Source organism: Pseudophryne corroboree, chromosome 12 (genome assembly GCF_028390025.1).
Source record: "Pseudophryne corroboree isolate aPseCor3 chromosome 12, aPseCor3.hap2, whole genome shotgun sequence".
NCBI lineage: Eukaryota > Metazoa > Chordata > Amphibia > Anura > Myobatrachidae > Pseudophryne > Pseudophryne corroboree.
Genome location: NC_086455.1, coordinates 76,696,194 through 76,722,500, shown reverse-complemented (window position 1 = coordinate 76,722,500; position 26,307 = coordinate 76,696,194). Strand labels below are relative to the sequence as shown.

Below are 26,307 nucleotides of genomic sequence, written 5' to 3'. Positions count from 1 at the left end.
TCTCATAAAATGTGTCAGCCAGTAATGAATACACCTGTGCACCAGCAAAGAGATCTTTAAAATGTGAACTGTCAGCGGTCCCTGATGACTAAAGTTAGGAAACACTGCATTTACTGGCCGACACATTTTAAAATAGGTTAGTTTTAATCATTCCTATTGAAATTCTGTGATGAGACCTGAAAAACAGGCGCTGTTAGCTTGTCCAGAGGACTGGGTTTGAGAAGCCAATGAACAAAGAATTGGTTCCCTTCAAATGTGCAACCTGGGCAGCCACCTCTAATAAACAAAAAAACAAACAAAACAGATACCTGTGAGGTGATACCCACACTCTGTCACCCAGTTTCTCGTCATTATATGAATTCATAATTTACAATATGCCTCATCGGTCATACTTAAGTAACTTTGATGAGAGATATATGTAACGTAACGTAACATCTGGTCCAGGGACTGAAATGGTATGAGAGACTGGCCTTATCATGAAAAATGATGCAGACACAGTTTGGAAGGCAACATGATGTTAATTAAGAACTTGTTTTTGTTATTTAAGTCATTGCATCTAAGCCCTATTTATGATCTATTACACAAATTTTGGCCGAAGAGAAATGGTTTTATTATTACGGAGCTGTAAAATTGAGCGGGCCGAAAAAAGCAAGTGTGAAACTAACATACTAGCTTCAATTATATACGTTTAAAGGGGGTAATTCAATCACCCACGGCAAACTACCGCGGATGAAAAAGAAAGGTAGCCTTGGCCCTTTACTCCAGTGGCTACTCAATAACTGCACTCCCTTTTAACCCGAGACCCTGTTAAACAACCGTTGTTACCAGATCTGTGCTGAGCGTGCGGGGGGAGACGGGGGGGCGCTCATTTCACCCAGCGGGTGAAGTGAGCGACCCGCTAGATTGGCCTGCATGCAGGCCAATCTAGCAGCAGCGATAGCGATGTGCGGGGCCGCGCATCGCTATCGCTGAGGGGGCTACACACGGAGCGATCAGGCTGATATTCTAAGCAGTCTAGTCAGATTGCTTAGAATATCGCTCCGTGAGTACCCCCCCTTAACAAACACTGGGGCAGATGTATTAAGGCTGGAGAAGTGATAAAGCAGTGATAAGTGCAAGGTGATAATGCACCAGCCAATCAGCTCCTGTCAGTTTACATATTAGAGCTGATTGGCTGGTGCATTATCACCTTGCACTAATCACTTCTCCAGGCTTAATACAGTTGCCCCTCTAACATTCTTGTGTTAACAGGGTCGCAGAACCCGTTAACCCACTGATACTCTGGGATTTTTTTTTATCTCTCGCCTCAGTTCAGAGGTGTAAAAAAAAATCCCAGATAATTCCTATTAAATTATCAATTAGCCAGCAGTAAATTACTAGGGCTAATTTCATTACCCCCTTAAACTGTAAAATTGCATAGTATTAATTTGCTGACACAAAGTAACAAGTGTGCAAAACAGGCACAAACTAGGAACAGAAAGCGCTTGTAACCAAAGGCACAGAATGCGTACACTGTAACTCACAGCATCCACGTCCACAGCTACTGTGTGTTACAGAACATTTCTCCTAGTTGCACTGTTAATATATAAACTACATCACCAAGTTCCTGGTTGAAAGAAAGAAGGCGGCAATAGGTTATTTTATGACATATAGCCGGTTACTAAAAAATCAACAACTTGAGACAAGGCAGCAGAAGGTAACTCCATTTATAACTAATTAGCAAACAAATACAGATGGCAACTGCCGGAGAGCATTCATGATGAATGAATCTCCATTAACCGTCCTACGATAAAGCAATTTTCAGCTTTCTGAAAATAAAATCCAAATATGCATTTCAACTAGACACACCCTGGAAGCATTTATGCACTACATATTAGAAACTGGTCAGGAGGTGTGCAATTATTCATTTATTTATTACCACTGCACACTTTGTAATTACACAATTAACACAGGATAATCTGTCTATGACATAACAGTGCATTTAAAAACCGATTTGAATTTCTGGACAGCAGTGGGAGCGAGGCTGTGTAATTCAAACCCCTCTGCATATCATAACAGAATGGAGAACTGTTCTGCAGAGCACGGACTTTCTTTGTTGTACGAGGTAGTGGAAGTGTCGTTTTCCCCTAAATAAGCCAAGACAAAGTGTATATCTCAGATTTAGAGGAATAATAATTACATGTGGACACCTTGGCTTACAATCCTAGGTATTTATTAAATACAAAGCCATATTCATTAAGTAAAAAGCTGCAACATGTAAAATGTAAGTAAGACAGCACCGTGCCTATTCTCAAAGTCATCCTGTGACGCCATCTGGTTGGGAATCACGCTGTGCTCGCCGAACCCTGCTTTTGAGGAGATTAATTCATTCCTCTTGAATGGCTTTGAGCACAGCAGTATCTTAAGGGCTCAGAAACAAGCGGATACAATATACACCTCAGGCACAGAGAATATAATGTAAGTATGTCATGAATCTGTTAGGACATCTAATGAGTAAGAAGGAGCCTTCTGCTGCCAAGTTCAACGACCCTGCAATTCATCACACTCCTATGCAACGTCAGTCTGCAATGAGCAGACGCTAAGGACATTTCACCACATCTTCCTTATTTCAGGGTGATAGTTAATCGTTAATAATACTCCAAAAGCAGCGCAGGAGCGCGGGTTAAAGTGAGATTCACTTTGGAAACAACTTCAGCAGAGTTAAAAACAAAGAAACAAGTAGTCATGCAAGACTGATTATCTGTAAAAACCTATATGCTGGTTAATTGTTTAATTTGTAAACACAAAGGTAAATTAATAATTATGATTCTTTAGTAAACCTGCTAAAAACAAAGAAATATATTAAACATGTCATACATGTATAAGAAGCACAAGACATACATGAAAAAGGAACAGTGCAGGGTGAGAATTGGAATAATCATACCTGATAAAACACATTACTCTGATCCCATCTGCACTTTGCACCCCCCACCCCCTAATAAATCCCTGTCCTCTTCATCTTTCTTTTAGCACTGAGAAGGTGGGTGACTTGGCAGTTTCAAGGCTAAACATATATATTAGACTTATTTCTTCTCCTTGCCCCCTTCCACCAACTATCAAAATGATGGAAACGCCTATCCTTGACTAAGGCACACAAAACTCACATTCCTCTGGTCTCATACACTTTAACTTATTCCTTTACTAAAACCATTTTACTACAACACTTGACATGATGGGTTCGACATCTTACCCAACAGAGAGCAACAGATGACATTCCCAATTCCATGCTAAAGGAGCCTGTTGATTTAGATAATAAGACTGACTGAACAAAGTTTTAGCAAAATCAATAGATGGGTCTTAGAAAGACTTGAGTCCTAGGGCTTGCCCTTTAATTTCATGCTCTTCAACACATGTCCAGCAAATGCAATTATGGGCCTAATTCAGTAAGGATAGCTAATTCTGCTAATTATCAGAATTTGCTATCTTTTGGATCGCATGCTGAGGGCCGCCCATCGCTGGGCAAGGCCGCCCAGCATGCTGACCGGAGTCTCCCCCATTGGACAAGCAGAAATTGCGAAGCGTTTGCAATTTCTGCTTGTTAGCAGAAACTGTGGAAGCCTCCTGCTGGCGCAGCTTAGCTGCGGCCGAAGGAGACTCACCGCCATCTTCCTGATCGCGGCGGCTGCGTTTGACATCACGCAGATGCCGTGATCACTCCCCTGACACGGCCCCATTTGGCTGCCTCCACAACGCTCCGTCTCCTACCTGGAAACTGCCTGATTGACAGGCAGAGGCGAACGGATTTTCTGTGCCCCCCCCCACTCCTCCCCACACAAAATGCGGGCACATGCGCAGGACAGGCGCTGCGCATGCGCCCGCATCTTTTTCTCAGAAACCGCGGTTGGATTGCTTATTGCGATCCAACCTTAATTAGGCCCTATATGCGGATAGTGGGCGATAAGCAAAATGCTGCAGGTTTGAGAATTACAACTCAAGGCTGCTGTAATTTACTGTTCTATGTTCAGAAGCAAGGTGAATGCATTCACAGCAACAATACAATGGGGTTCTACTTCTTACTTAACACATTAATCCCTGTACATTAAACTGGGATTATTTAAATAAAAAATAAAATAAAAAAGGCCTTTTAAGGTTAAATAGAGAAAATAAGAATTTACTTACCGATAATTCTATTTCTCGGAGTCCGTAGTGGATGCTGGGGTTCCTGAAAGGACCATGGGGAATAGCGGCTCCGCAGGAGACAGGGCACAAAAGTAAAGCTTTCCGATCAGGTGGTGTGCACTGGCTCCTCCCCCTATGACCCCCCTCCAAGCCAGTTAGGTACTGTGCCCGGACGAGCGTACACAATAAGGGAGGAATTTTGAATCCCGGGTAAGACTCATACCAGCCACACCAATCACACCGTACAACTTGTGATCAAAACCAGTTAACAGTATGATAACAGAGGAGCCTCTGAAAGATGGCTTCTTAACAATAACCCGAATTAGTTAACAATAACTATGTACAATTATTGCAGATAATCCGCACTTGGGATGGGCGCCCAGCATCCACTACGGACTCCGAGAAATAGAATTATCGGTAAGTAAATTCTTATTTTCTCTATCGTCCTAGTGGATGCTGGGGTTCCTGAAAGGACCATGGGGATTATACCAAAGCTCCCAAACGGGCGGGAGAGTGCGGATGACTCTGCAGCACCGAATGAGAGAACTCCAGGTCCTCCTTAGCCAGAGTATCAAATTTGTAAAATTTTACAAACGTGTTCTCCCCTGACCACGTAGCTGCTCGGCAAAGTTGTAATGCCGAGACCCCTCGGGCAGCCGCCCAAGATGAGCCCACCTTCCTTGTGGAGTGGGCCTTTACAGATTTAGGCTGTGGCAGGCCTGCCACAGAGTGTGCAAGTTGGATTGTGCTACAGATCCAACGAGCAATCGTCTGCTTAGACGCAGGAGCACCCATCTTGTTGGGTGCATACAATATAAACAACGAGTCAGATTTTCTGACTCCAGCTGTCCTTGCAATATATATTTTTAATGCTCTGACAACGTCCAGTAACTTGGAGTCCTCCAAGTCACTTGTAGCCGCAGGCACTACAATAGGCTGGTTCAGATGAAATGCTGACACCACCTTAGGGAGAAAATGCGGACGAGTCCGCAGTTCTGCCCTGTCCGAATGGAAAATCAGATATGGGCTTTTGTAAGATAAAGCTGCCAGTTCTGACACTCTCCTGGCCGAAGCCAGGGCTAGTAACATGGTCACTTTCCATGTGAGATATTTTAAATCCACCTTTTTTAGTGGTTCAAACCAATGAGATTTTAGAAATTCCAAAACCACATTGAGATCCCACGGTGCCACTGGAGGCACCACAGGAGGCTGTATATGCAGCACTCCCTTAACAAAAGTCTGGACTTCAGGAACTGAAGCCAATTCTTTTTGAAAGAAAATCGACAGGGCCGAAATTTGAACCTTAATAGATCCCAATTTGAGACCCATAGACAATCCTGATTGCAGGAAATGTAGGAATCGACCCAGTTGAAATTCCTCCGTCGGAGCACTCCGATCCTCGCACCACGCAACATATCTTCGCCAAATGCGGTGATAGTGTTGCACGGTTACTTCCTTCCTTGCTTTAATCAAAGTAGGAATGACTTCTTCCGGCATGCCTTTTTCCTTTAGGATCCGGCGTTCAACCGCCATGCCGTCAAACGCAGCCGCGGTAAGTCTTGAAACAGACAGGGACCCTGCTGAAGCAAGTCCCTCCTTAGAGGTAGAGGCCACGGATCTTCCGTGATCATCTCTTGAAGTTCCGGGTACCAAGTCCTTCTTGGCCAATCCGGAACCACTAGTATCGTTCTTACGCCTCTTTGCCGTATAATTCTCAATACTTTTGGTATGAGAGGCAGAGGAGGAAACACATACACCGACTGGTACACCCAAGGCGTTACCAGCGCGTCCACAGCTATTGCCTGCGGATCTCTTGACCTGGCGCAATACCTGTCCAGTTTTTTGTTGAGGCGAGACGCCATCATGTCCCATTGGTCTTTCCCAACGGGTTACCAGCATGTGGAAGACTTCCGGATGAAGTCCCCACTCTCCCGGGTGAAGGTCGTGTCTGCTGAGGAAGTCTGCTTCCCAGTTGTCCACTCCCGGGATGAACACTGCTGACAGTGCTATCACATGATTCTCTGCCCAGCGAAGAATCCTTGCAGCTTCTGCCATTGCACTCCTGCTTCTTGTGCCGCCCTGTCTGTTCACATGGGCGACTGCCGTGATGTTGTCCGACTGGATCAACACCGGTTTTCCTTGAAGCAGAGGTTCTGCCTGGCTTAGAGCATTGTAGATTGCTCTTAGTTCCAGAATGTTTATGTGAAGAGACGTTTCCAGGCTCGTCCACACTCCCTGGAAGTTTCTTCCTTGTGTGACTGCTCCCCAGCCTCTCAGGCTGGCGTCCGTGGTCACCAGGATCCAATCCTGTATGCCGAATCTGCGGCCCTCCAATAGATGAGCACTCTGCAACCACCACAGAAGAGATACCCTTGTCCTTGGAGACAGGGTTATCCGCTGGTGCATCTGAAGATGCGACCCTGACCATTTGTCTAACAGATCCCTCTGGAAAATTCGTGCATGGAATCTGCCGAATGGAATTGCTTCGTAAGAAGCCACCATTTTTCCCAGGACTCTCGTGCATTGATGTACAGACACCTTTCCTGGTTTTAGGAGGTTCCTGACAAGCTCGGACAACTCCTTGGCTTTTTCCTCCGTGAGAAAAACCTTTTTCTGAACCGTGTCCAGAATCATCCCTAGGAACAGCAGACGAGTTGTCGGCATTAACTGGGATTTTGGAATATTCAGAATCCAGCCGTGTTGTTTTAGCACTTCTTGAGACAGTGCTAATCCCCTCTCTAGCTGTTCTCTGGACCTTGCCCTTATTAGGAGATCGTCCAAGTATGGGATAATTAATACGCCTTTTCTTCGAAGAAGAATCATCATCTCGGCCATTACCTTTGTAAAGACCCGAGGTGCCGTGGACAATCCGAACGGCAGCGTCTGAAACTGATAGTGACAGTTTTGTACAACGAACCTGAGGTACCCCTGGTGTGAGGGGTAAATTGGAACGTGGAGGTACGCATCCTTGATGTCCAAGGACACCATAAAGTCCCCTTCTTCCAGGTTCGCTATCACTGCTCTGAGTGACTCAATTTTGAACTTGAACTTCTTTATGTACAGGTTCAAGGACTTCAGATTTAGAATAGGTCTTACCGAGCCGTCCGGCTTCGGTACCACAAATAGAGTGGAATAATACCCCTTTCCCTGTTGTAGAAGAGGTACCTTGACTATCACCTGCTGAGAGTACAGCTTGTGAATGGCTTCCAAAACCGTCTCCCTTTCGGAGGGGGACGTTGGTAAAGCAGACTTCAGGAAACGGCGAGGCGGATCTGTCTCTAGTTCCAACCTGTACCCCTGAGATATTATCTGCAGGATCCAGGGATCTACCTGCGAGTGAGCCCACTGCGCGCTGAAATGCTTGAGACGACCGCCCACCGCCCCCGAGTCCGCTTGAGAAGCCCCAGCGTCATGCTGAGGCTTTTGTAGAAGCGGGGGAGGGCTTCTGTTCCTGGGAAGGAGCTGCCTGTTGGTGTCTCTTCCCCCTTCCTCTGCCTCGTGGCAGATATGAATATCCCTTTGCTCTCTTGTTTTTAAAGGAACGAAAGGACTGCGGTTGAAAAGTCGGTGTCTTTTTCTGTTGGGGAGTAGCTTGAGGTAAAAAGGTGGATTTCCCGGCTGTAGCCGTGGCCACCAAATCTGATAGACCGACTCCAAATAACTCCTCCCCTTTATACGGCAAAACTTCCATATGCCGTTTTGAGTCCGCATCGCCTGACCACTGTCGCGTCCATAACTTCTTCTGGCCGAAATGGACATAGCACTTACCCGTGATGCCAGTGTGCAGATATCCCTCTGTGCATCACGCATATAAAGAAATGCATCCTTTATTTGCTCTAAAGACAGTAAAACATTGTCCCTATCCAGGGTATCAATATTTTCAATCAGGGACTCTGACCAAACTACTCCAGCACTGCACATCCAGGCTGACGCTATAGCTGGTCGTAGTATAACACCTGTATGTGTGTATATACTTTTTTGGATATTTTCCATCCTCCTATCTGTTGGATCTTTAAGTGCGGCCGTCTCAGGAGAGGGTAACGCCACTTGTTTAGATAAGCGTGTGAGCGCCTTATCCACCCTAGGAGGTGTTTCCCAGCGCGCCCTAACCTCTGACGGGAAAGGGTATAAAGCTAATAACTTCTTTGAAATTAGCATCTTTTTATCGGGGGCAACCCACGCTTCATCACATACATCATTTAGTTCTTCTGATTCAGGAAAAACTATAGGTAGTTTTTTCACACCCCACATAATACCCTGTTTAGTGGTACCAGTAGTATCAGCTAAATGTAACGCCTCCTTCATTGCCAAAATCATATAACGTGTGGCCCTACTGGAAAATACGGTTGATTCGTCACCGTCGCCACTGGAATCAGTGCCTGTGTCTGGGTCTGTGTCGACCGACTGAGGCAAAGGGCGTTTTACAGCCCCTGACGGTGTTTGAGGCGCCTGGACAGGCACTAACTGATTGTCGACATGAGACGGCCGGACAAACGACTGCTTTAGCGTGTTGACACTATCCCGTAATTCCATAAATAAAGGCATCCATTCTGGTGTCGACCCCCTAGGAGGTGACATCCCCATATTTGGCAATTGCTCCGCCTCCACACCAATATCGTCCTCATACATGTCGACACACACGTACCGACACACAGCAGACACACAGGGAATGCTCTTAACGAAGACAGGACCCCACTAGCCCTTTGGGGAGACAGAGGGAGAGTTTGCCAGCACACACCAAAAGCGCTATATATGACAGGGATAGCCTTATAATAAGTGCTCCCTGTATAGCTGCTTTTATAATATAATTTTTTGCCACTATTTTGCCCCCCCTCTCTTGTTTTACCCTGTTTCTGTAGTGCAGTGCAGGGGAGAGACCTGGGAGCCGTCCTGACCAGCGGAGCTGTGTAAGGAAAATGGCGCTGTGTGCTGAGGAGATAGGCCCCGCCCCTTTTCCGGCGGGCTCGTCTCCCGCTCTTTAGTGTATTCTGGCAGGGGTTAAATATCTCCATATAGCCCCGGAGGCTATATGTGAGGTATTTTTTAGCCAAATAGGTTTTCATTTGCCTCCCAGGGCGCTCCCCTCCCAGCGCCCTGCACCCTCAGTGACTGCCGTGTGAAGTGTGCTGAGAGGAAAATGGCGCACAGCTGCAGTGCTGTGCGCTACCTTTAGAAGACTGAGGAGTCTTCTGCCGCCGATTCTGGACCTCTTCATGTTTCAGCATCTGCAAGGGGGCCGGCGGCGAGGCTCCGGTGACCATCCAGGCTGTACCTGTGATCGTCCCTCTGGAGCTGATGTCCAGTAGCCAAGAAGCCAATCCATCCTGCACGCAGGTGAGTTCACTTCTTCTCCCCTAAGTCCCTCGTTGCAGTGATCCTGTTGCCAGCAGGACTCACTGTAAAATAAAAAACCTAAGCTAAACTTTCTCTAAGCAGCTCTTTAGGAGAGCCACCTAGATTGCACCCTTCTCGGCCGGGCACAAAAATCTAACTGGCTTGGAGGGGGGTCATAGGGGGAGGAGCCAGTGCACACCACCTGATCGGAAAGCTTTACTTTTGTGCCCTGTCTCCTGCGGAGCCGCTATTCCCCATGGTCCTTTCAGGAACCCCAGCATCCACTAGGACGATAGAGAAACTTAAATGACTCAGTTATCCCATTGTAACACTTAAAATTATATAGATACTCTGTGCATGATCAAAATAGTATATTTAAATGGACACAGTCATGGACTGTATAATATTGTGCATACTGTATGAAGATATTACGCAGATTTAGTTTACTTTTTGTGCAGTTTAAATACATGGGCTTAGAGTTTATATGTATCGCAATCGGCCACGATCTGAATGGTATACTGCATCACTGCACATATGTGGCTGTATTATCACCATGTCATCTAAGGGCAGAGCGTTGGGCACCAACTCAATTGAGTTTAAAGAAAGTGAGCCTTTACTTCACCAGTACTGATGTTGTGTCCTAAGGAGACAGAGGACACACATACAGAACATTCATAGAACAAGCCAGAGAGGTGAAGGATAGGACGGTTCATCCCTTACATTCATTACTATAGGTATTAAAAATAGCATGACTGTGTGGGTAAAGAATTACTCAAAGTGATACAATTTTAATTATTTTTTATTTCTTTTAAATCTATTCTCCTTAAAGGGGCGACTTATAGGTGTATTGCACTGTGAGCTAGCATGTTTCAGCTAACCTTTTTCTATGGCAATTTGTATGCAGACCAAAAAGTCTCATATACCGAAACACCTATCCATGTAGGTCAGATCATTTCAGCTTTCTGGCACACATGGATATAGTGTCTAAAGGATTTGTATTAGTGGGAAAGTGGAAATGTAGGTGTCTGAAGCAATGAAATATAAAATACATACTGATTTCAGTCTTTTCACTGCATCTTCACAGATGTGCATCCCCCGTGATTCATCCACCTCCACATGTCCCAGATACTAAAGAGATAGAGCGGGGAGAACCAAAACAAAACAGTTACGATCATTACAGAAAATCACCAATTCAGATATACATTATAAAGTGGCAACATACTATACAGCGCATAGATGGGACTATACAAATAGATAGCAGTGTATAATGGGAAAGATGTCCTGCCCAAATGAGTTTACAATCTTTAGGAGACAGCTGATGCACATGGTACCAAAATATATTTAGTTGGCGGTGGGTAGCGTGTATGTGGCTAGCATTAATGTGGTCGGATTCAGAGATGGACGCTAATGCCGCAGCAGCTGTGAATGTGTACAAATGCTGCAGCCACCTGGATTTGCATTAAAATGCCCACCCATGCCTTAACGGGCATGTCAATTCAGGTCAAGTAGAGTGTGCGCTCAGGGTGCACGTGTCAGGCAGAGGTAGCAATCGGCTGACAACCACATTGTCTGCAGATCAATGTTGAGCAGCGAATGCCATGACGGTACTCATGTTAGTTAATGCACTGTAACTGGGTTGGCATTATAACTCTAAACATGATACGGTTGGATGCGTTCAGCATACCGGCTGTCGGGATGCCGGCAGTCAGGTGACAGACACCTGAATCCCGATACCACACAGGACACCGGCATCCTTCTCTGAATCAAGCCTTATATATGCGCAGACGTCAATGGCTGCAGTCTGCACATTCACATCAAGGATTAGGTTACCAAAAAAAAAAAAAAAAAAAAAAAATAAAAAGATTAGTTTAGATCTGTTGACTAGCATTTATTACAGTACTGTTAGTCTCATTGCTGCTTTCTTTATGTGTTCAGTCACTGGGGTCGATTCAACTGTTTTGGGTGTCTAAAAATCCAGTCTAAAAGAGGACTTTTTAGAGGCTCAAACAATTGTCACAATTCAATTGTGTTTGGGCGCACATGCATGTCTCACACAAACAGAGCAGGGTTAGCCATCTAAAATGGCAAAACCCGTCTAAACTCACTACTCTGAGCGTCCAAAGTGCCCAGTTGCAACACATTATTTTCTCGCACCTCAGGATGCTGCGATAGAAAACATATGTCCTCTGCGGCCACTGGGCGCCCACACGGCAGAACAATTGAATTACTGCCACTGGGCACCCTCTAGTGGCTGCGGTGGAAAAAAAACATTTGAATCTGTCCCACTGGGTATTTCTGCACCTCTCCTGTGTTCGGTTTGTTAATTCTATTTATTTTAAAAGTAAACATAGTAACAATTACGGTAAAGGTCTCAAAGTACGTTTGTATCTACTTGATAACATCAATCCCTTATATAAGAGAAATCCCATAATCATTCATTCAATGGACGATTCACCCTATTTGATCTCCAATAGAAAGTAAGCAATAACCAAAATGTATTTAAGATCACCGTACACACATAAACACACAGATTACCAAGTCAAAAGAATTTTAAAATAACAAATTCATTTTTGGTTGCCATTTTGTTTGTGGAAGTAAGTTTTACAACATTCAGAACTAAGGGCACCGCCGTGAATTTGCAGAGGTTTGCGATCACAGTCGCCGCCCACAGAGTGAAAATTCGCCCAGTGCAAATCTGCGTATGCCGTGTGAAAAGCTTTGTAAACGCCGGCCAGCTGCAAATCTAATGTTTTTTTTTTTCAGTCTGTGCAGTCTGTGCGTAGCCCAGGACTTACTCCTACAGTGCGAAAGAAACAGGCTAATTGGGCCAGAGCAGACGTCCCGCACCTGCCCTGAAAACGCTTGGGAACGCTTGCGTTTTTCCTGACACTCCCAGAAAACGACCAGTTACCACCCCTAAACGCCATCTTCCTATCAATCAGCCTGCGTTCGCCTAGTGATCACAAAAGACGCAGGATTTTTTTTTAGCAGTTTAGCTTTGCACCTGCACATTACGATCCGTACGAATGTGCAGTCATTCGATTACCGCCAGCTGTGTGATTTCGCACAACAGCGATCAAATCTGAATTAGCCCCTAAATGTTAAAATAATGGGCTAATAGGTTGCAAACTTGAGGGAACTGTGGTTGAGAAAACAAATCTAAAAACCAACCAAGTATAGAAGGCAGGCTCTTGTAAGGTATGAACAACATATACAGTACGTGTCTGCATTATACACTGTGTACTGGACTGGTATTCAGGGGGGTGTGGATCATTGCATCGACAGGTCCTAGGTCTATAGGTCGACAGGTACTAGTTCGACAGGATTCTAGGTTGACATGGTCTAGGTCGACAGTTCAAAAGGTCGACAGGAGTTTTCTTGTTTTTTTGGTGTAGTTTTCTCCGTACAGTGACCGGGAAATCGAATTAGTGCACAGTGTTCCCTCGCCATGCTTCGGGCAAGGTGCCTTGCTCCGCTGCCGCTTTGCTCGGCACAGATTACCGTACCAGTCGTAGTCCACGTGGATCGTTAGGTATGAAAAAGTAATAAATAAAAAAAAGTGAAAAAGTCAGGTCGACCTTTTGACCTGTCGACCTAGAACATGTCAACCTAGGAGCCGTGTCGACCTAGTGACTGTCGACCAATAGTGGTCGACCTAAACATTGTCGGCCTAGACAGTGTCGACCTTCAGACCGGATCCCATTCAGGGAGCGTGTTCATCCTTGTGCGCATGCAGTACCAACTGTGAACAGCAGAGGAATGACTAATGCAGTCTCCATGCACAGACAGGACAGGTACATGGTATGTGCACTGCATTCTCCATACACCAGCAATATGCTTCTGCATAGGCATAAGAAGAATGGGTGAATGTCATGCTTGAAAACCAATTAAATACAATTCAGTGCCCAATTTAAAATACTCGATTGGTGCTGCTCCATAAACAGTCTGCGAAAATAAATATTTCCTAAATGTTTAGATAACTTGTAGCACACAGAAACACTGGGGAAAATGTACTAAGGTGGGAGTATTTTAAAACAGGTGATGTTGCTCATAACAACCAAGCTAGTTGTGAAACGTACGTCATCAATTAACAAGCGGGACGTGGGCGCGCATCTATTACGGAGGTGCCGGAATCACACCCGACCCGGCGTCCGGCTCCCGCAGCGGCTCCCTATCAACAAACGGAGACTTAATTTTGCTATGGACCGAGGCGCACGTAGTATACGGAGGTGCGGGAATCCTACCCGACCCGGCGTCTGTCTCCCGGAGCCTTTTCTGCGTAACCATTGGAGAATTTCCCTGATCTTCTTACAGGCACACTATACGTGGCACCAATCAGGTACTCAGGGCTGCTCTCTCATCCACTGTGTAACATCCTTGGGCCCCCCTGCAATGCTCCTATGCAACAGGGGAGGGGGGATGCGAAACGTGGACAGCAGAAGCAGCCCGCACTGTTCTTTCCTTTCAGCCCTAGGTGGACGGCTCTTCCCCGCTCTCATTGTTCCCATTCACTGCCCATTGTGGCACATGGGACAACAGTAGAAAGGGAACCTGTTTCCACACACCTGGGGCTCTTTCCCATCTTTGAGTTTATGTATTTTACAAATAGCATCACATGGATGTACTATATGTAATTCATAATAATTTCACAGAGACCTGCATGGGAATGCCAACTTAATAATGCCAATTTAAAGCCACTTTTTAATTCTTTGGTTGGGATAGAGTGCAATACGCAAAGCCCATTCATTTTAGTCAATCGTGCCTGTATAAAATGGGCTGGAGTTATCAATCAGAGGAAAAATCAATTCTGGTGTGCCGATATATAATCTGAGTTACGAACTAGAGAGGAATCTCAATTATGAACTAATTGTTATAAGCACCTCTTGTTCCAGGGAGAGAAATCTCTAGTTTTATATGAGAACAATTGCACGTAATTTAGTTTTCACAATTTGAAGGATAGGAATCACAGCGGTGTTACGGAGCGAATTAACGGTCATTTCCTCTGTGTTATCCCAATTTGTACCGTCTTTTCTTTTCGTTTCCTTGAAGAGGATAAAGAGCTGCCAATTGTGCTCACACATATGCTTTGATACTAGATACACATGGGTTGCAGTGATAAGAGCTGGTAAAATACTTACCATATATATATATTTTCTATTTTTTTTGACAGCCCTTTCTGTGACACAAATATTTGAGATATCAGCATATATATGTTTTGATACTACATGCACATGAGCTGCAGTGATAAGAGCTCTTAGCTACTTACTATACATCCTTCACTGACAGGCTTTTTTTGACACGAGTACTCGAGACAGTGTATCCATTATCTGGTCTCTAGTACGTACTGTCTTGTCAGCCACTGTTGCAGAATGGTGGACGCAAATCTGTATCAAATTACATTAGCACTGTTACTGCAGTCTTGAACAGTAGACTGGTGTAAAGGGTGACTGTATGTTACAAAACTCTAACACTACCCATTGTGTTCCTCTCCCTTTCCTTTTCACTCCTTGGAATAATACAGGAATTAGTATCCTGGAAAGGCACTAATAGGTGGTTTATGCAGAAATATGAATCCCTCTATCGAGGGCTATTAGGGTTATAATATTATAGAGATTATTACCACATTTTAGTCTCCAAAGGGAGCATAATAGTAGCGAACCAGCACTGACAAATCTCAGCAATATTTCACTCAGCTTATTAAATTGTATAAACCCTTCTTGCCTTTAAATTTTTGGACTTTGCCTATGGGACTAGAGCATCTGAATGATGTCAATCTCTTCATTTTTGCACTTTCAGGCTATCAGATGAAATATTATGCCTGATTATGGTGACTCATTTTAAGTATGGAAATAAAAGTTACATTTTAATACAGTACAATCATTTCAAAAGAGTGCGCCACACACTACGCCCTTCTTTTAGTGATAGGCCCACTAGTGGCTTACACTAATAACCTCTAGAAAAAAAACACTGTAACCCAGTTTAGTGGCGCACCTCCAACCCTAATTCATTTTACTAAGGGCCTTCCCCGGTCCTGATTATTTCTTTCCTGAATGGTTGGTTTTACATCAATACCCTTAAATTAATTCCCCTATACCTGTGCAGTGTCCTTTGGACTTTGTGTCCTCTCCCCAAAATGCTCATAACAACCAATCAGATTCTACTTAACATTTATCTGATGGTTGCTATGGGCAACATCATCAGTTCAAAAAAAAAAAAAACCTCCGACCACACTAAATTTACCCCATTGTTTTTACCAATTACATGTATTTAGATCATCGACTTCGTGTATAGTACAAAGTACATGTTTGCATCGACTGTTCGATATACTGCTGTTCACAACCTGTTCTAGGTGAGGGGTAACCGCTGTATAGTTTGAAAGATTGGAGAAAAATAAATGCACAGGTCCATTCATGATAATCCTATAATCTATAGAGAACTTCTAGAAGTTAAGCTACATAAGCTGTGTGCGTATAGGAATATAAATCAGACAGCAAACAGACAGGGTTGCAGAACGGTAGCCAGAGAATGTGGCAAACACTGCATATAGCAATAAAAGGTCATTAGTTTTGGATTGAGAAAGCCTTTCAAATGTATTTTGGGGTTTATTTATCATCATTTACAAGCCCTTCTTATCGGATATCTCTGTAAAATGAAGGTATATATCCACAAGCTCGCAATAGAATTGGGTCTGGATTGCAGAAGATCAAAATCCATGTCATTGACTTTCTCATACTAGAAAATGTCTGATGCCCGTGGGACAACAAACTAGAGAATCTGCATAATGAGTGCCCCCCCCTTCTCAGCCTCTGAAAATTCTATTGACAAACATCAGAGCCACTTTATATTATGTAAACGCTGCTTAATATGTCATTTTCTAACTATTCTCAGTCAACCTTTTTTTCTTCTTCTATAACTGCAGTATAACATTTCCATATAGTATTATTCTAGTCATCAAAACACTGTTACCAGTCCAACACCCTGTCCTCGCCCCTCTCCAGGTGTTAGACTTCTTATGGGCCCTACACACTGGTCGATCTGACTGAAAGATATGAACGATCTCCTTCATGATTGCAAATTTGTTAGCAGATGGGCAAATCCATGTGCACTGCAGAGGGGGCAGATATAACATGTGCAGAGAGAGTTAGATTTGGGTGGGGTGTGTTCAAACTGAAATCTAAATTGCAGTGTAAAAATAAAGCAGCCAGAGAGGTGAGAGGAGTAGAGAGGTGAAAGGAGTAGAGAGGTGAAAGGAGTAGAGAGGTGAAAGGAGTAGAGAGGTGAGAGGAGTAGAGAGGTGAGAGGAGTAGAGAGGTGAGAGGAGTAGAGGTAGAGGAGTAGAGAGGTGAAAGGAGTAGAGAGGTGAAAGGAGTAGAGAGGTGAAAGGAGTAGAGAGGTGAGAGGAGTAGAGAGGTGAGAGGAGTAGAGAGGTGAGAGGAGTAGAGAGGTGAGAGGAGTAGAGAGGTGAGAGGAGTAGAGAGGTGCTTCTTTAACAGCATTGTGGCGAGGACCATTCAAATTGTTGGAATGGGGTCCACAAAGTTTAGTTATGCCATTGGCAGCAAGTACCAATAAGGTCCAAATTTCAGCTGGTGGAGCACACTGCTTCATAGAAAGCTACATGCTGTACATGATAAGACTGTCAGGCAGCAAAGGAAATGAGACATTATGGACAGAATAGCTGTTTCTTACAAATTTGACTGAAAAGAAAAACTAACAACGTGAACTTTTAGAAACAAATAGTAAGGCAAGTAAATAACACACAGTCCTGATAACAGTGACCATTTATGGCCGGAATAAGAGGTGAATGCAGAAGCGTCTAATGGCAGTCAGCAGTCTGATCATTTATGCAACTGCCTATACAAACTCCTTCCCTTGTGTACATCTGTGCGGCCAAACATGCAAGGACTGAGATGTCCATTATCAGCGTCCATACCCACTAATACCGATTGGCGTGTCCTTAGATGCCACCATCAGTCACAACATCAAACCTTTTACCCGCTCTATGGCAGGTGCAGATACTCTGCCAGTGTATGGCTTCCAATGTGTGTGTCTGCGTACACAACCACTTTCACCGACACGCAGTGGTGCAAGTAGAAATATTTTCTTAGTGGTACGGAGTGCCTAAAATGGGCATGGCCATGTATTGTGAGGGGCGTGGCCACATGCCACTAGTGGGAGTGGCTATATGACACTAGCGGCATGGCCATAAGATACAGCCCCTTTTGTTTGCACTCTGGAGGCAAGGCTAGAATTGTATAGTACTGCCTCCAGTATAATAGAAATATATAGTGATTCCCCCAGTATAATAGAAATATATTGTAATGCCCCAAGTTGAATATATATAGTAATGCCCCCAATAAACCACTTAACTGGCATGGTCAGATTTCATGCAACTGCGCTGTCCCACCCTGTCCCCCCGTTTTTGACAAGGAGATTCGTTCTGCAGATGTGCATAATATAATGTTTAAATATTTTAAAAAATACTTTTTCTACTTTATTAAATAAAATACATTTTAAAAAACAATGTTGCTAACGCTTTTGAAGGGAAAAATTGTCAGTTAAGTGGCTACAATATATGGTAATGCCTCTATTATAACAGGAAAATATACTGTAGTAGTGGCCCTGGTATAATAGAAATATATAGTTCTGCCCTCATAATAATTGAAATATATAGCAGTGTCCACATTATACAACAGAAATATATAGTAATACCCTTATAATAATAGAAATATATAGTAGTGTCCACATTTTATTAAAAAGAAATTACACTGCACAGTGAAGCCAGAGACATGGCCAGCAGCCCAGCCTGTGAAGAACAAAAGCCGATCAATAACGATGCATCACTCAAGCCGAGTGAATGGAAACAGCTGCACTGTTGCACCCAGTAAGGGACCCTGCGGGAAAGTGCAGTCAGGCTCCTCTCTTCACGCCAGCCACAGCTGCCAGAGGAGGAAGTGTAATGTGATGTCATGATGTCACCGTTGGGCTCCCAGTAACCCTGACAAAGTGGGAGGCGCCGTCATGCTGCCAAGCACCATCCTTTTTGCTTTGTGGCGCATTATAAATGTGGTAATGGCGGTCATGGGTGCAAAGTGTGTGGCAGGTGGTACTGCGTACCCGCTGCCAAATTCTTACGGGTACTCTGTACCCTAGCGTACCCGCATGCTTTCACCACTGCCAACACGCCGCAAAACCCCCATTGAGCAGTCCATTTTTGCATGCATTTCTAGCCACCTCCCAGTCACAATACACTTCTCCCTGCGTGAGCCCGAAATAACTGCAACTCTGGACAGGGACAATTGGATTGCACATACAGGGCGGAACTCAATTGTTTTCTTGTGCCCCACCTCCTGTCTAAAGTGATAGGAGATAGCGGGGTGATATTCAATCGATCTCCCTTATCGCGCTGATCGTGTCCATATCAGTCGAGTTTAGCCGCGTAACACGGCACTCCCCAACTAAAGTCATGGATGCATTCGCGAAAAGGCACCCAAACGGGTCACTTCATGCGTTTCAGCTCATCACCCCCGGGGGTAGCAAGCTGAAATTATAATATTGCGCCCGTCGGCAGAAACAATTGAATAACTGCTGGCAATTGCGATCAGAGGAGGGGAACAACTGAATTCCGCCCACAGTATCTAAAAGCAAACAAACCAAAATAAATTGCTGCCGACATCAGCAATATATACACCTCTGAATTAAGCCACTAGTATCAGATTTAATACACAGTGGAGAAATCTCTTATTTACAAACTGGATGACCAAAAAAGCCTGAAAACCACAAAAAGGGATTGGGGATGAACCTTTGCTGTTACTTGGGCATAAAGTCAGTCACAAAGACAGGATTCTCACGTCACCTCCCCAGGAATACCAAGAGACCAGGGCCAGTTCTAACCATAAAGTTCAAACTTTCCTCCTATCTAATTTCAATATTTGGAAGAGATACATTTAGCCCTCCTCCTATCGCATTGCACTGACTGGGAAAATACGTTTCTTTTCCTGTTATTCACTAATGGATTTAAAGGGAAGTGGAAACACCCATCAAGACATGATACTAAGCTGTGGCCTCCCATATTTTTGTTGGGTTATGTAATATATTAAGCAAAGGTTAGGGTGCACGTCACATGTCGTTTGCTATTGTGAAACCTCTGTAATAAAAGATGAGGCACGGGAGGAAGTGGAATGATGTACAGTGTAACTACCGCATGCTCCCACTTGCTCCAGCGTAAAAATAGCTGTATTTCCTCAGAGAAAAGTTAAGTATTTGAAAAAGGATCAGAAAAAAGAAGTTTATCCTGGTGGAGTGCGCTTCCCGTGTAACTGTTGTTGCACAGATCGAAGTGAAAATAAATGCAACAGATCAAATTAAAAACACATTATTACAAGGCAGTGTAACTTCAGCATGTTGTTGTGGCTGTTACGGCTACATATAGGCATATATCTATATATATTATCTTTATATCCATGCATATGTGTCCTCTTGTAGCGTTACTGCTTTTGTTACCACAATGCATACACATTGCATATATCTATATATATTATCTTTATATCCATGCAGATGTGTCCTCTTGCAGCCTTGCTGCTTTTGTTACCACAATGCATACACACTGCGGGAACATTAGGACGCAGGAGGCTGCGTTCATTCTCACCAATGGGTCTCCCATTCACGTGAATGGATCGCGGTTGCGAACGTTTGAACACACCCACGAATCTTGGGAGACGCATGCAACAGCTTAAAAAGGACACATCTGTATGTCTCTTATGTGCGACTAAAACAGGACAAAGAGCAGTTAAACTGAAAAGTTATCTTACGGTTTCTTCCCCCATTTACTTATAACAGGGTTAGTATATAGAATATGCAAAATACATTGTTCTACAAACTGGTTGTTCCACACCCAGCGGCTTCTGTAAAAAGGAAAAAAGGAAACCAGAATCTGATTACTTCTTTATTGGACACTGGCTCGTCCTGCGCCTGCATTTTCCTGGGGGGCCGCAGAACATGAGATCGCCTCTGCCTGTCACTCAGGCAGTGGCGGTCACAGGGTGGGGGGGTGGGGGTGGGGGGCAATGCTCTGTTTCCAGGGAGGAGACTGTGCATTGCGGGGGCGGTGCGGCACAAACGGGGGGCAGAGGCGGCAATACAGGGGCGCGTCAGAGGCGAGATCACGGCGACTGCGTGACGTCACACGCACCCGCCACGATCAATAACATGGCAGCAGGTCTCCTACTGCGCAGGCAGGGGCTATCCTTAGTTTCTCCTAATATGCAGAGATTGCGATGCGTCGCAATTTCTGCATGTGAAACTGGGGGAGGCGTCAGTCATAATGCTGGGCTTCCCCCAGCATGTGATCCAAAGGATTGCAAATTCTGCTAATTAGCAGAACTTGCAATCCTTACTGAATTAGGCCCATTGTTGTGTCCTTTTTCTCCTGCTGTGGATTCCTAGGGCTTGTCGTCAAAACAAATGAATGTGTCAAATCACACAGGCAACCACTGCCAGCTGGTAATGTAATGGGAAAACACTCAATCGTGCCAAGCTATCCTTAAACAGAATTTGGATCACTGAAATGAAAGTGAAATCCATGTTTAGCAATCTTCATAACTCACTCCATTCTTTCTCCAAGACTTAGGAACCATAGACATATTTGTACTTTCCAGCGGTGACAAACCTCAGCCTGAACCTGTTTGGATCCTCCTCTACCGCTTTTTGGCTTCTACTTTCCTTTTGTTTTTTTCCGCTCAATGCTCTTATTACATCCTGCCGCTCAAAACAGGATCAACAAATGTCATGGTGCTTTTTCCCTAAGTGGTTTGTAAACTTTTCACATAGTGCCAACTGTTTCTTTTGTATGATTGATTATCAGTCATTAAAGTTTGTAACTCTTTTCTTATATACTGTGGTAATATGAGATCCACTCACACAGGGAAGTTGTGACTACTTCTACGGGCTGCCCTGTATATACAGCCCAAGTGGGGTTGATGCAATCAAGTCAGGCTGCCCTGAGGAGTCCGTCCAAGTGGGACTGTGTCAGCCAAGTTGCCCAGTGAGCCAGGAGGCCAGCGACCCAGGACGCAAGTGAGCCAGAAGCCCGACGTCCATACCACCAGGGGGCAAGGAGGACCTTGCGATGGGGCGATATGCAATTGTTTGCTCCGGCACTGGGCGCTCTCTGTTTTTCACACTAAATCGCAACGAAAAATACCAGGTTTGGCTGCGCAATATGGCTAAACCAGACTAAAGTATTGGGCGTGAAAGGAGGGGGCAGCAGAAACTACGGGAACCTGCGACACGCATGCCTGAACTTAGCACGGCGCCATTAAAACAACAGTATTCCTCTCAATGTATTATAATGTTGCTAAGACCGGAAACTAGATGGCTGCCATGGTGTCTTACCACCACTACACTGGGGTGAATTCAATTTGCTGACCGTTGATTAACGCTGGGTGCTATTCAATACAGCGTCAAGTGACACTCAATTGTCGGGATTTCCTCGGAAATCCGACACAAGTGCTGGCGCGCGGCTGATTCTGTCGGGAATCAGCATTGCGGCGAGGAGTTAAGTCGGAGAATGCCCGTTCTCCCGATAAATCAACCTGGTAGAACGGGCATTCGCCAACTTAACATGAGCAGAATGAAATAGCGATGGTAGCAGATTCCCGGCGCTATTCAACTGTCGGCAAATTGAATGGACCCCTAACTGGTTATTAGCACATGACTACCCATAATGGAAACCAAACAACATTAAAGGGTAACATTCAAATCTAAAGAAAGTAACTCTGAACACCTCTGGGGCCTATTGTAAGCACAACAATGAAATCTAAGATGCAATAAAGATGAAAAATAAACATCTCTCTCACATAAAGGAGTAGTAGTCATAAATACCTTAACTTGGAAGCTACATTTCCCAGTCCTGACAGATTCTTCATCCGTTTGCCACTGGTGGGGTCGGCTGGCCTCCGGGACATACACATCTTTCTTACGTCGGAAACTCTGACGAAGCTTGTTCATTTTCAGTCCTCACAAGCTGCAGAGCAAACATGAAACACTACATGACATTGCAAATTAGGAAACTCTATTAGCTGCAGTACATTTATCTCTCTGCTCTCTAACACAAAGTATATTTTCATGAATGACTATTAGGAAAAGGGCCTAATTGTGCAGACTATGGACCAAAATAATGTTTAGATTGCTTCATACGCACAGTTATAAAAGTATTTGGGGGGGATAAAAACTATTTGCTCGGGAGACCAGTTATTTTCCCAACATACAGACCGGTCCATGTTATGGCAAAAGAGATCTGGTTGCTCAGCAACTGCACTGAATGATTGGACCTTGTGCAATTTGGTCACCTACGTGCCCAGTGACAAATGGACTTGCTGCTGAAACAGGGGGTGGTTCAAAAAGTCAACAGTAAAAAGCCTGACAGTGTCTAGGTCGCACCCAAATGGTCGACATGTGGAAAAGGTCAACATGAGGTTTTTAAGGTTTTTTTGGTGTCAAATTATAGGTTTCACCACATGAAACCCCAAGTAGTGTACTGCTTTGCTCGCCATGCTTTGGGCACGGTACCTCATTCCGCTACTGCTACGCTCGGCCCAGGTTACAGTTCTCAATCGTAACCCATGTTGATGGTAAAGTATGAACAAAAGAAAACCTTGTTATGTCGACCATATAGTGTTGACCTTTTGATTGTCGACCTAATCATACGTATATTGCAGAAACAAAATCAATGATGGGACAGCGTGTTTTAAGTAGTGAGTAAAGAAAAAGTTTTATACACCTATGCACACTCACACATCCCTAGTACAGCACAGTTTTCTTTTTTACTCCAAAAAGTGCTCCAAAGTTATTTGCGGAATATTTCAATTTTAAAGGAGAAGTGTAAAGATCCCTTCCTCAGTGCTGCAGGCAGAAATGCTGCGTCACCAGTCAGCAGCAGACAGCAGGACCTGCCCACCTGCTTCTCTGTCCCGGCTGCTATCTGCTTGGACTGTGCACAAGCTCGTGGGCTTAGCTAAAGGAAAAAGAATGCTTGACAAATGTGGAAGTGTTATTCAGGACCTCTGTTTACTGCAAGGGGTGTAGCTCACGGTCTATAGTGACTTCATGTTCTGGACAACAGAAAACGGGTTATACTTGTGCAAGGACCTATTAGGATGGGGAGGATGGGGATAGGGGAGCATTTAGCAATTACCAAAGACCTTGCTTAGTAAATAGTTTCACCTTTCACGAATAAATGTAGCAAACCTTTTTTTCTTAAGAACAGAGAAGAAAAGTTACCCATAGCAAACCAGCTTCTATTAATTTATAGCTAGGTAGACATTGTATGGTTGCTATGGGAAACGCCTCCACACTTGATACATCTCCTCTAGGCTAGCTGACTACACTGTCAGATCAAACACACCATTAGACACACCAATTATTTGAAATGGGGTCAGATGTAGTAAGCCTGGACAAGTAATAAAGCAGTGATAAGTGCAAGGTGATAACGCACCAGCCAGTCAGCTCCTGTCATTTTTCAAACATGTAATGATTGGCTGGTGCATTTATCACCTTATACTTATCACTGCTTTATCACTTCTCCAGGCTTAATACATCTGCCCCATTGTCACAGACTGTCAGATGGTGTCAAATTACCACCTGTTAGGCATGCTGAAAGACTGTCATGCCCGACAGATCGATAGTTGGTGCTCAGCTGCAGCCATGCAATGACTGACCCGATACCCATACTTGGCCGATGGGTCTGATATTTGCACACAGTGTATGGCCACTGCAACTATGAACAGTTTTAGGTCTTCTTTAGGCCCGTTTTGAATTTGTAAATGCAAAAAAAAAAATGCAAAAAAAAAAAGGGGCAATCAAAAATAAAACGATTAATACACTCTTTTGCTAGATGCGATTGAGATAAATCTGCACCAGATATGTGCTTGATGATAACACTTTTATCTGTGTATTTTTAGCAGTTTATGTATTGTCTCTGATTTGGAATGTGTGAGGAAATTGCACCAAACTGTAGCAGAATGCAATAAGCAACCGAAAATGATTATGAAATCTACAGAAAGAAATACTGAAATAACACGAATGACATTACTAAAGGGAGTACCGGGAATGTTCTTTGGTGTGAAATTAATGTCTCATTTGAAAACCGTTTATATAGAGAACTTGCCAAACACTCAGCATTTAATTAACAGGAGAATGCAAGACAAAGCTTAAAGAAAAAGAAAGCAGAGAAACGTGTGGCAAATCCGTCTCATAGGGCGACAGTCCCTAAAAAGGACTTGAAGCGCCTCTTTCACAGCAGATGTCTACTGCCAAACTGCTGCTACGCTTTGTGGTGAATATCAGCCTGAATGCGATGAGCTGCATCTCTGTAATGTTGCCTCCGCCAGACTGAAGAGTCGTGACGATGCAAGAGGGATCCATGCTTTTATGCTGTTATCTCTACATCCTCACCCCACCATCTGCATGGGGCCATTGAAAATATGATTCTTCAGACCACATGACCCCTTCCCAGATACGGTCCAATTCCTGAGCAAATTGGGGGCGTTTCACCCTGATCGTAGTAGATAGCTATGGCGTATGGACAGGCCTTCTGCTTCGGTATCCCATACGATGTAGTGTAGTGTGTGGGACTGAGCAAGACGGCCCACTCTCCATTCTGCCTGAGCATCCAGTAGCCATTTACAACTAGCGCTCAGACCCAGTTTTCCGTCTGCTGGTCCACTGTGTAGACTTTAAAAACAGCAGCAATCTTAAGTCATTAGTGCAGCCATTCTGCTAAGGTACAGGTGCTGCTAGTGCCAGCAATCAATCCAGTCATTTATATTGCGTTGTCTACCCATTATTTCCCGATTAATTCACTTCACAGTCACACACACAGTCATGGAGTCACACAGTCTTATTTAGCGTTGGAGCTGAAACCAGAGTTGAAGGGATAAGCTGCATACACACTAGACAACGTCGCTCTGTTAGAGACGTCGTCTAGTGATTCCCTTCCTGGGCCGGGCGGTCGCCTGTACACATATGACCGTTCCTATCGCTCAGGGACGTCACGCAGCCACGGATGCAGCTCCTGCACGACAGTCCAAATAGAGCATGCATACACTACCGACAGCGATGATCGTTGGCGACCCGCGGGGCCGCGCATTGTTCGTCACTGGTGGCATACACACTTGCCGAGAAAATTAGCAATGTCGCTCAGGAAAGGGAAAAATGACAGATGTCGCTAATTTTCTCGGCAAGTGTGTATGCACCTTTACATTTAAAATAAAAAAAGTAAATAACTAAAAAACAAACCTATGACTTCCTGTACCCACCAGCCTGCGATCACTCTGGATCCGAGTGAAACATGCTGTAAATCCCCTACAGTCAATGACTTTTCTGATCCGGTCTGTTCCTAAACAGCAAGGCACATATTTCACAGCTGCTCACACATGCTACAATACTCCAGATTGCAGGAAGACGCTCATTTTTACAGGAAATTTCCAGCATTCTATAATTAGAATGTCAACACTTCTATTTTTAAAACTGCATTGTTTGGGAATTGATTAGTTAGTACCGATAAGAACAGTCGTGCTCTATTTTTCGTCACGCTGACCTTGGGCACAATTAGTGGCACACGCCGTTCTGCCTATACTGTACATTTTCTATTTTGTGATCATTAACTGGGTCAGTTATTTGCTCCAGTGCGTCTTTCATCCAATTACCATATCTAAACACAACCTCCTCTCTGTTAATATGTACGCACTTCATACGCCCTAGGCAGAATAAAAAAAAAGGCTGAGCTGCAAAATGTGTCCGTTCTGCAGGACCATA

The 26,307-nt window shown here is 44.3% G+C and overlaps 1 protein-coding gene across 6 annotated transcripts in view; it reads right to left on the bottom strand.

Annotated features, from left to right (window-relative positions):
* Positions 1 to 26,307, bottom strand: part of NUMB (NUMB endocytic adaptor protein) — a 255,426-nt gene that overhangs the window by 67,218 nt on the left and 161,901 nt on the right. For all 6 annotated transcript variants that reach the window (XM_063947663.1, XM_063947662.1, XM_063947667.1 and 3 more), the window contains exons 2-3: positions 22,375 to 22,516; positions 10,546 to 10,620 (exon numbers count right to left, since the gene is read on the bottom strand). In XM_063947663.1, coding sequence (XP_063803733.1) covers positions 10,546 to 10,620; positions 22,375 to 22,500 — 201 coding nt within the window. In that variant the 5' untranslated portion in view covers positions 22,501 to 22,516. The remainder of the gene's footprint in view (positions 1 to 10,545; positions 10,621 to 22,374; positions 22,517 to 26,307) is intronic.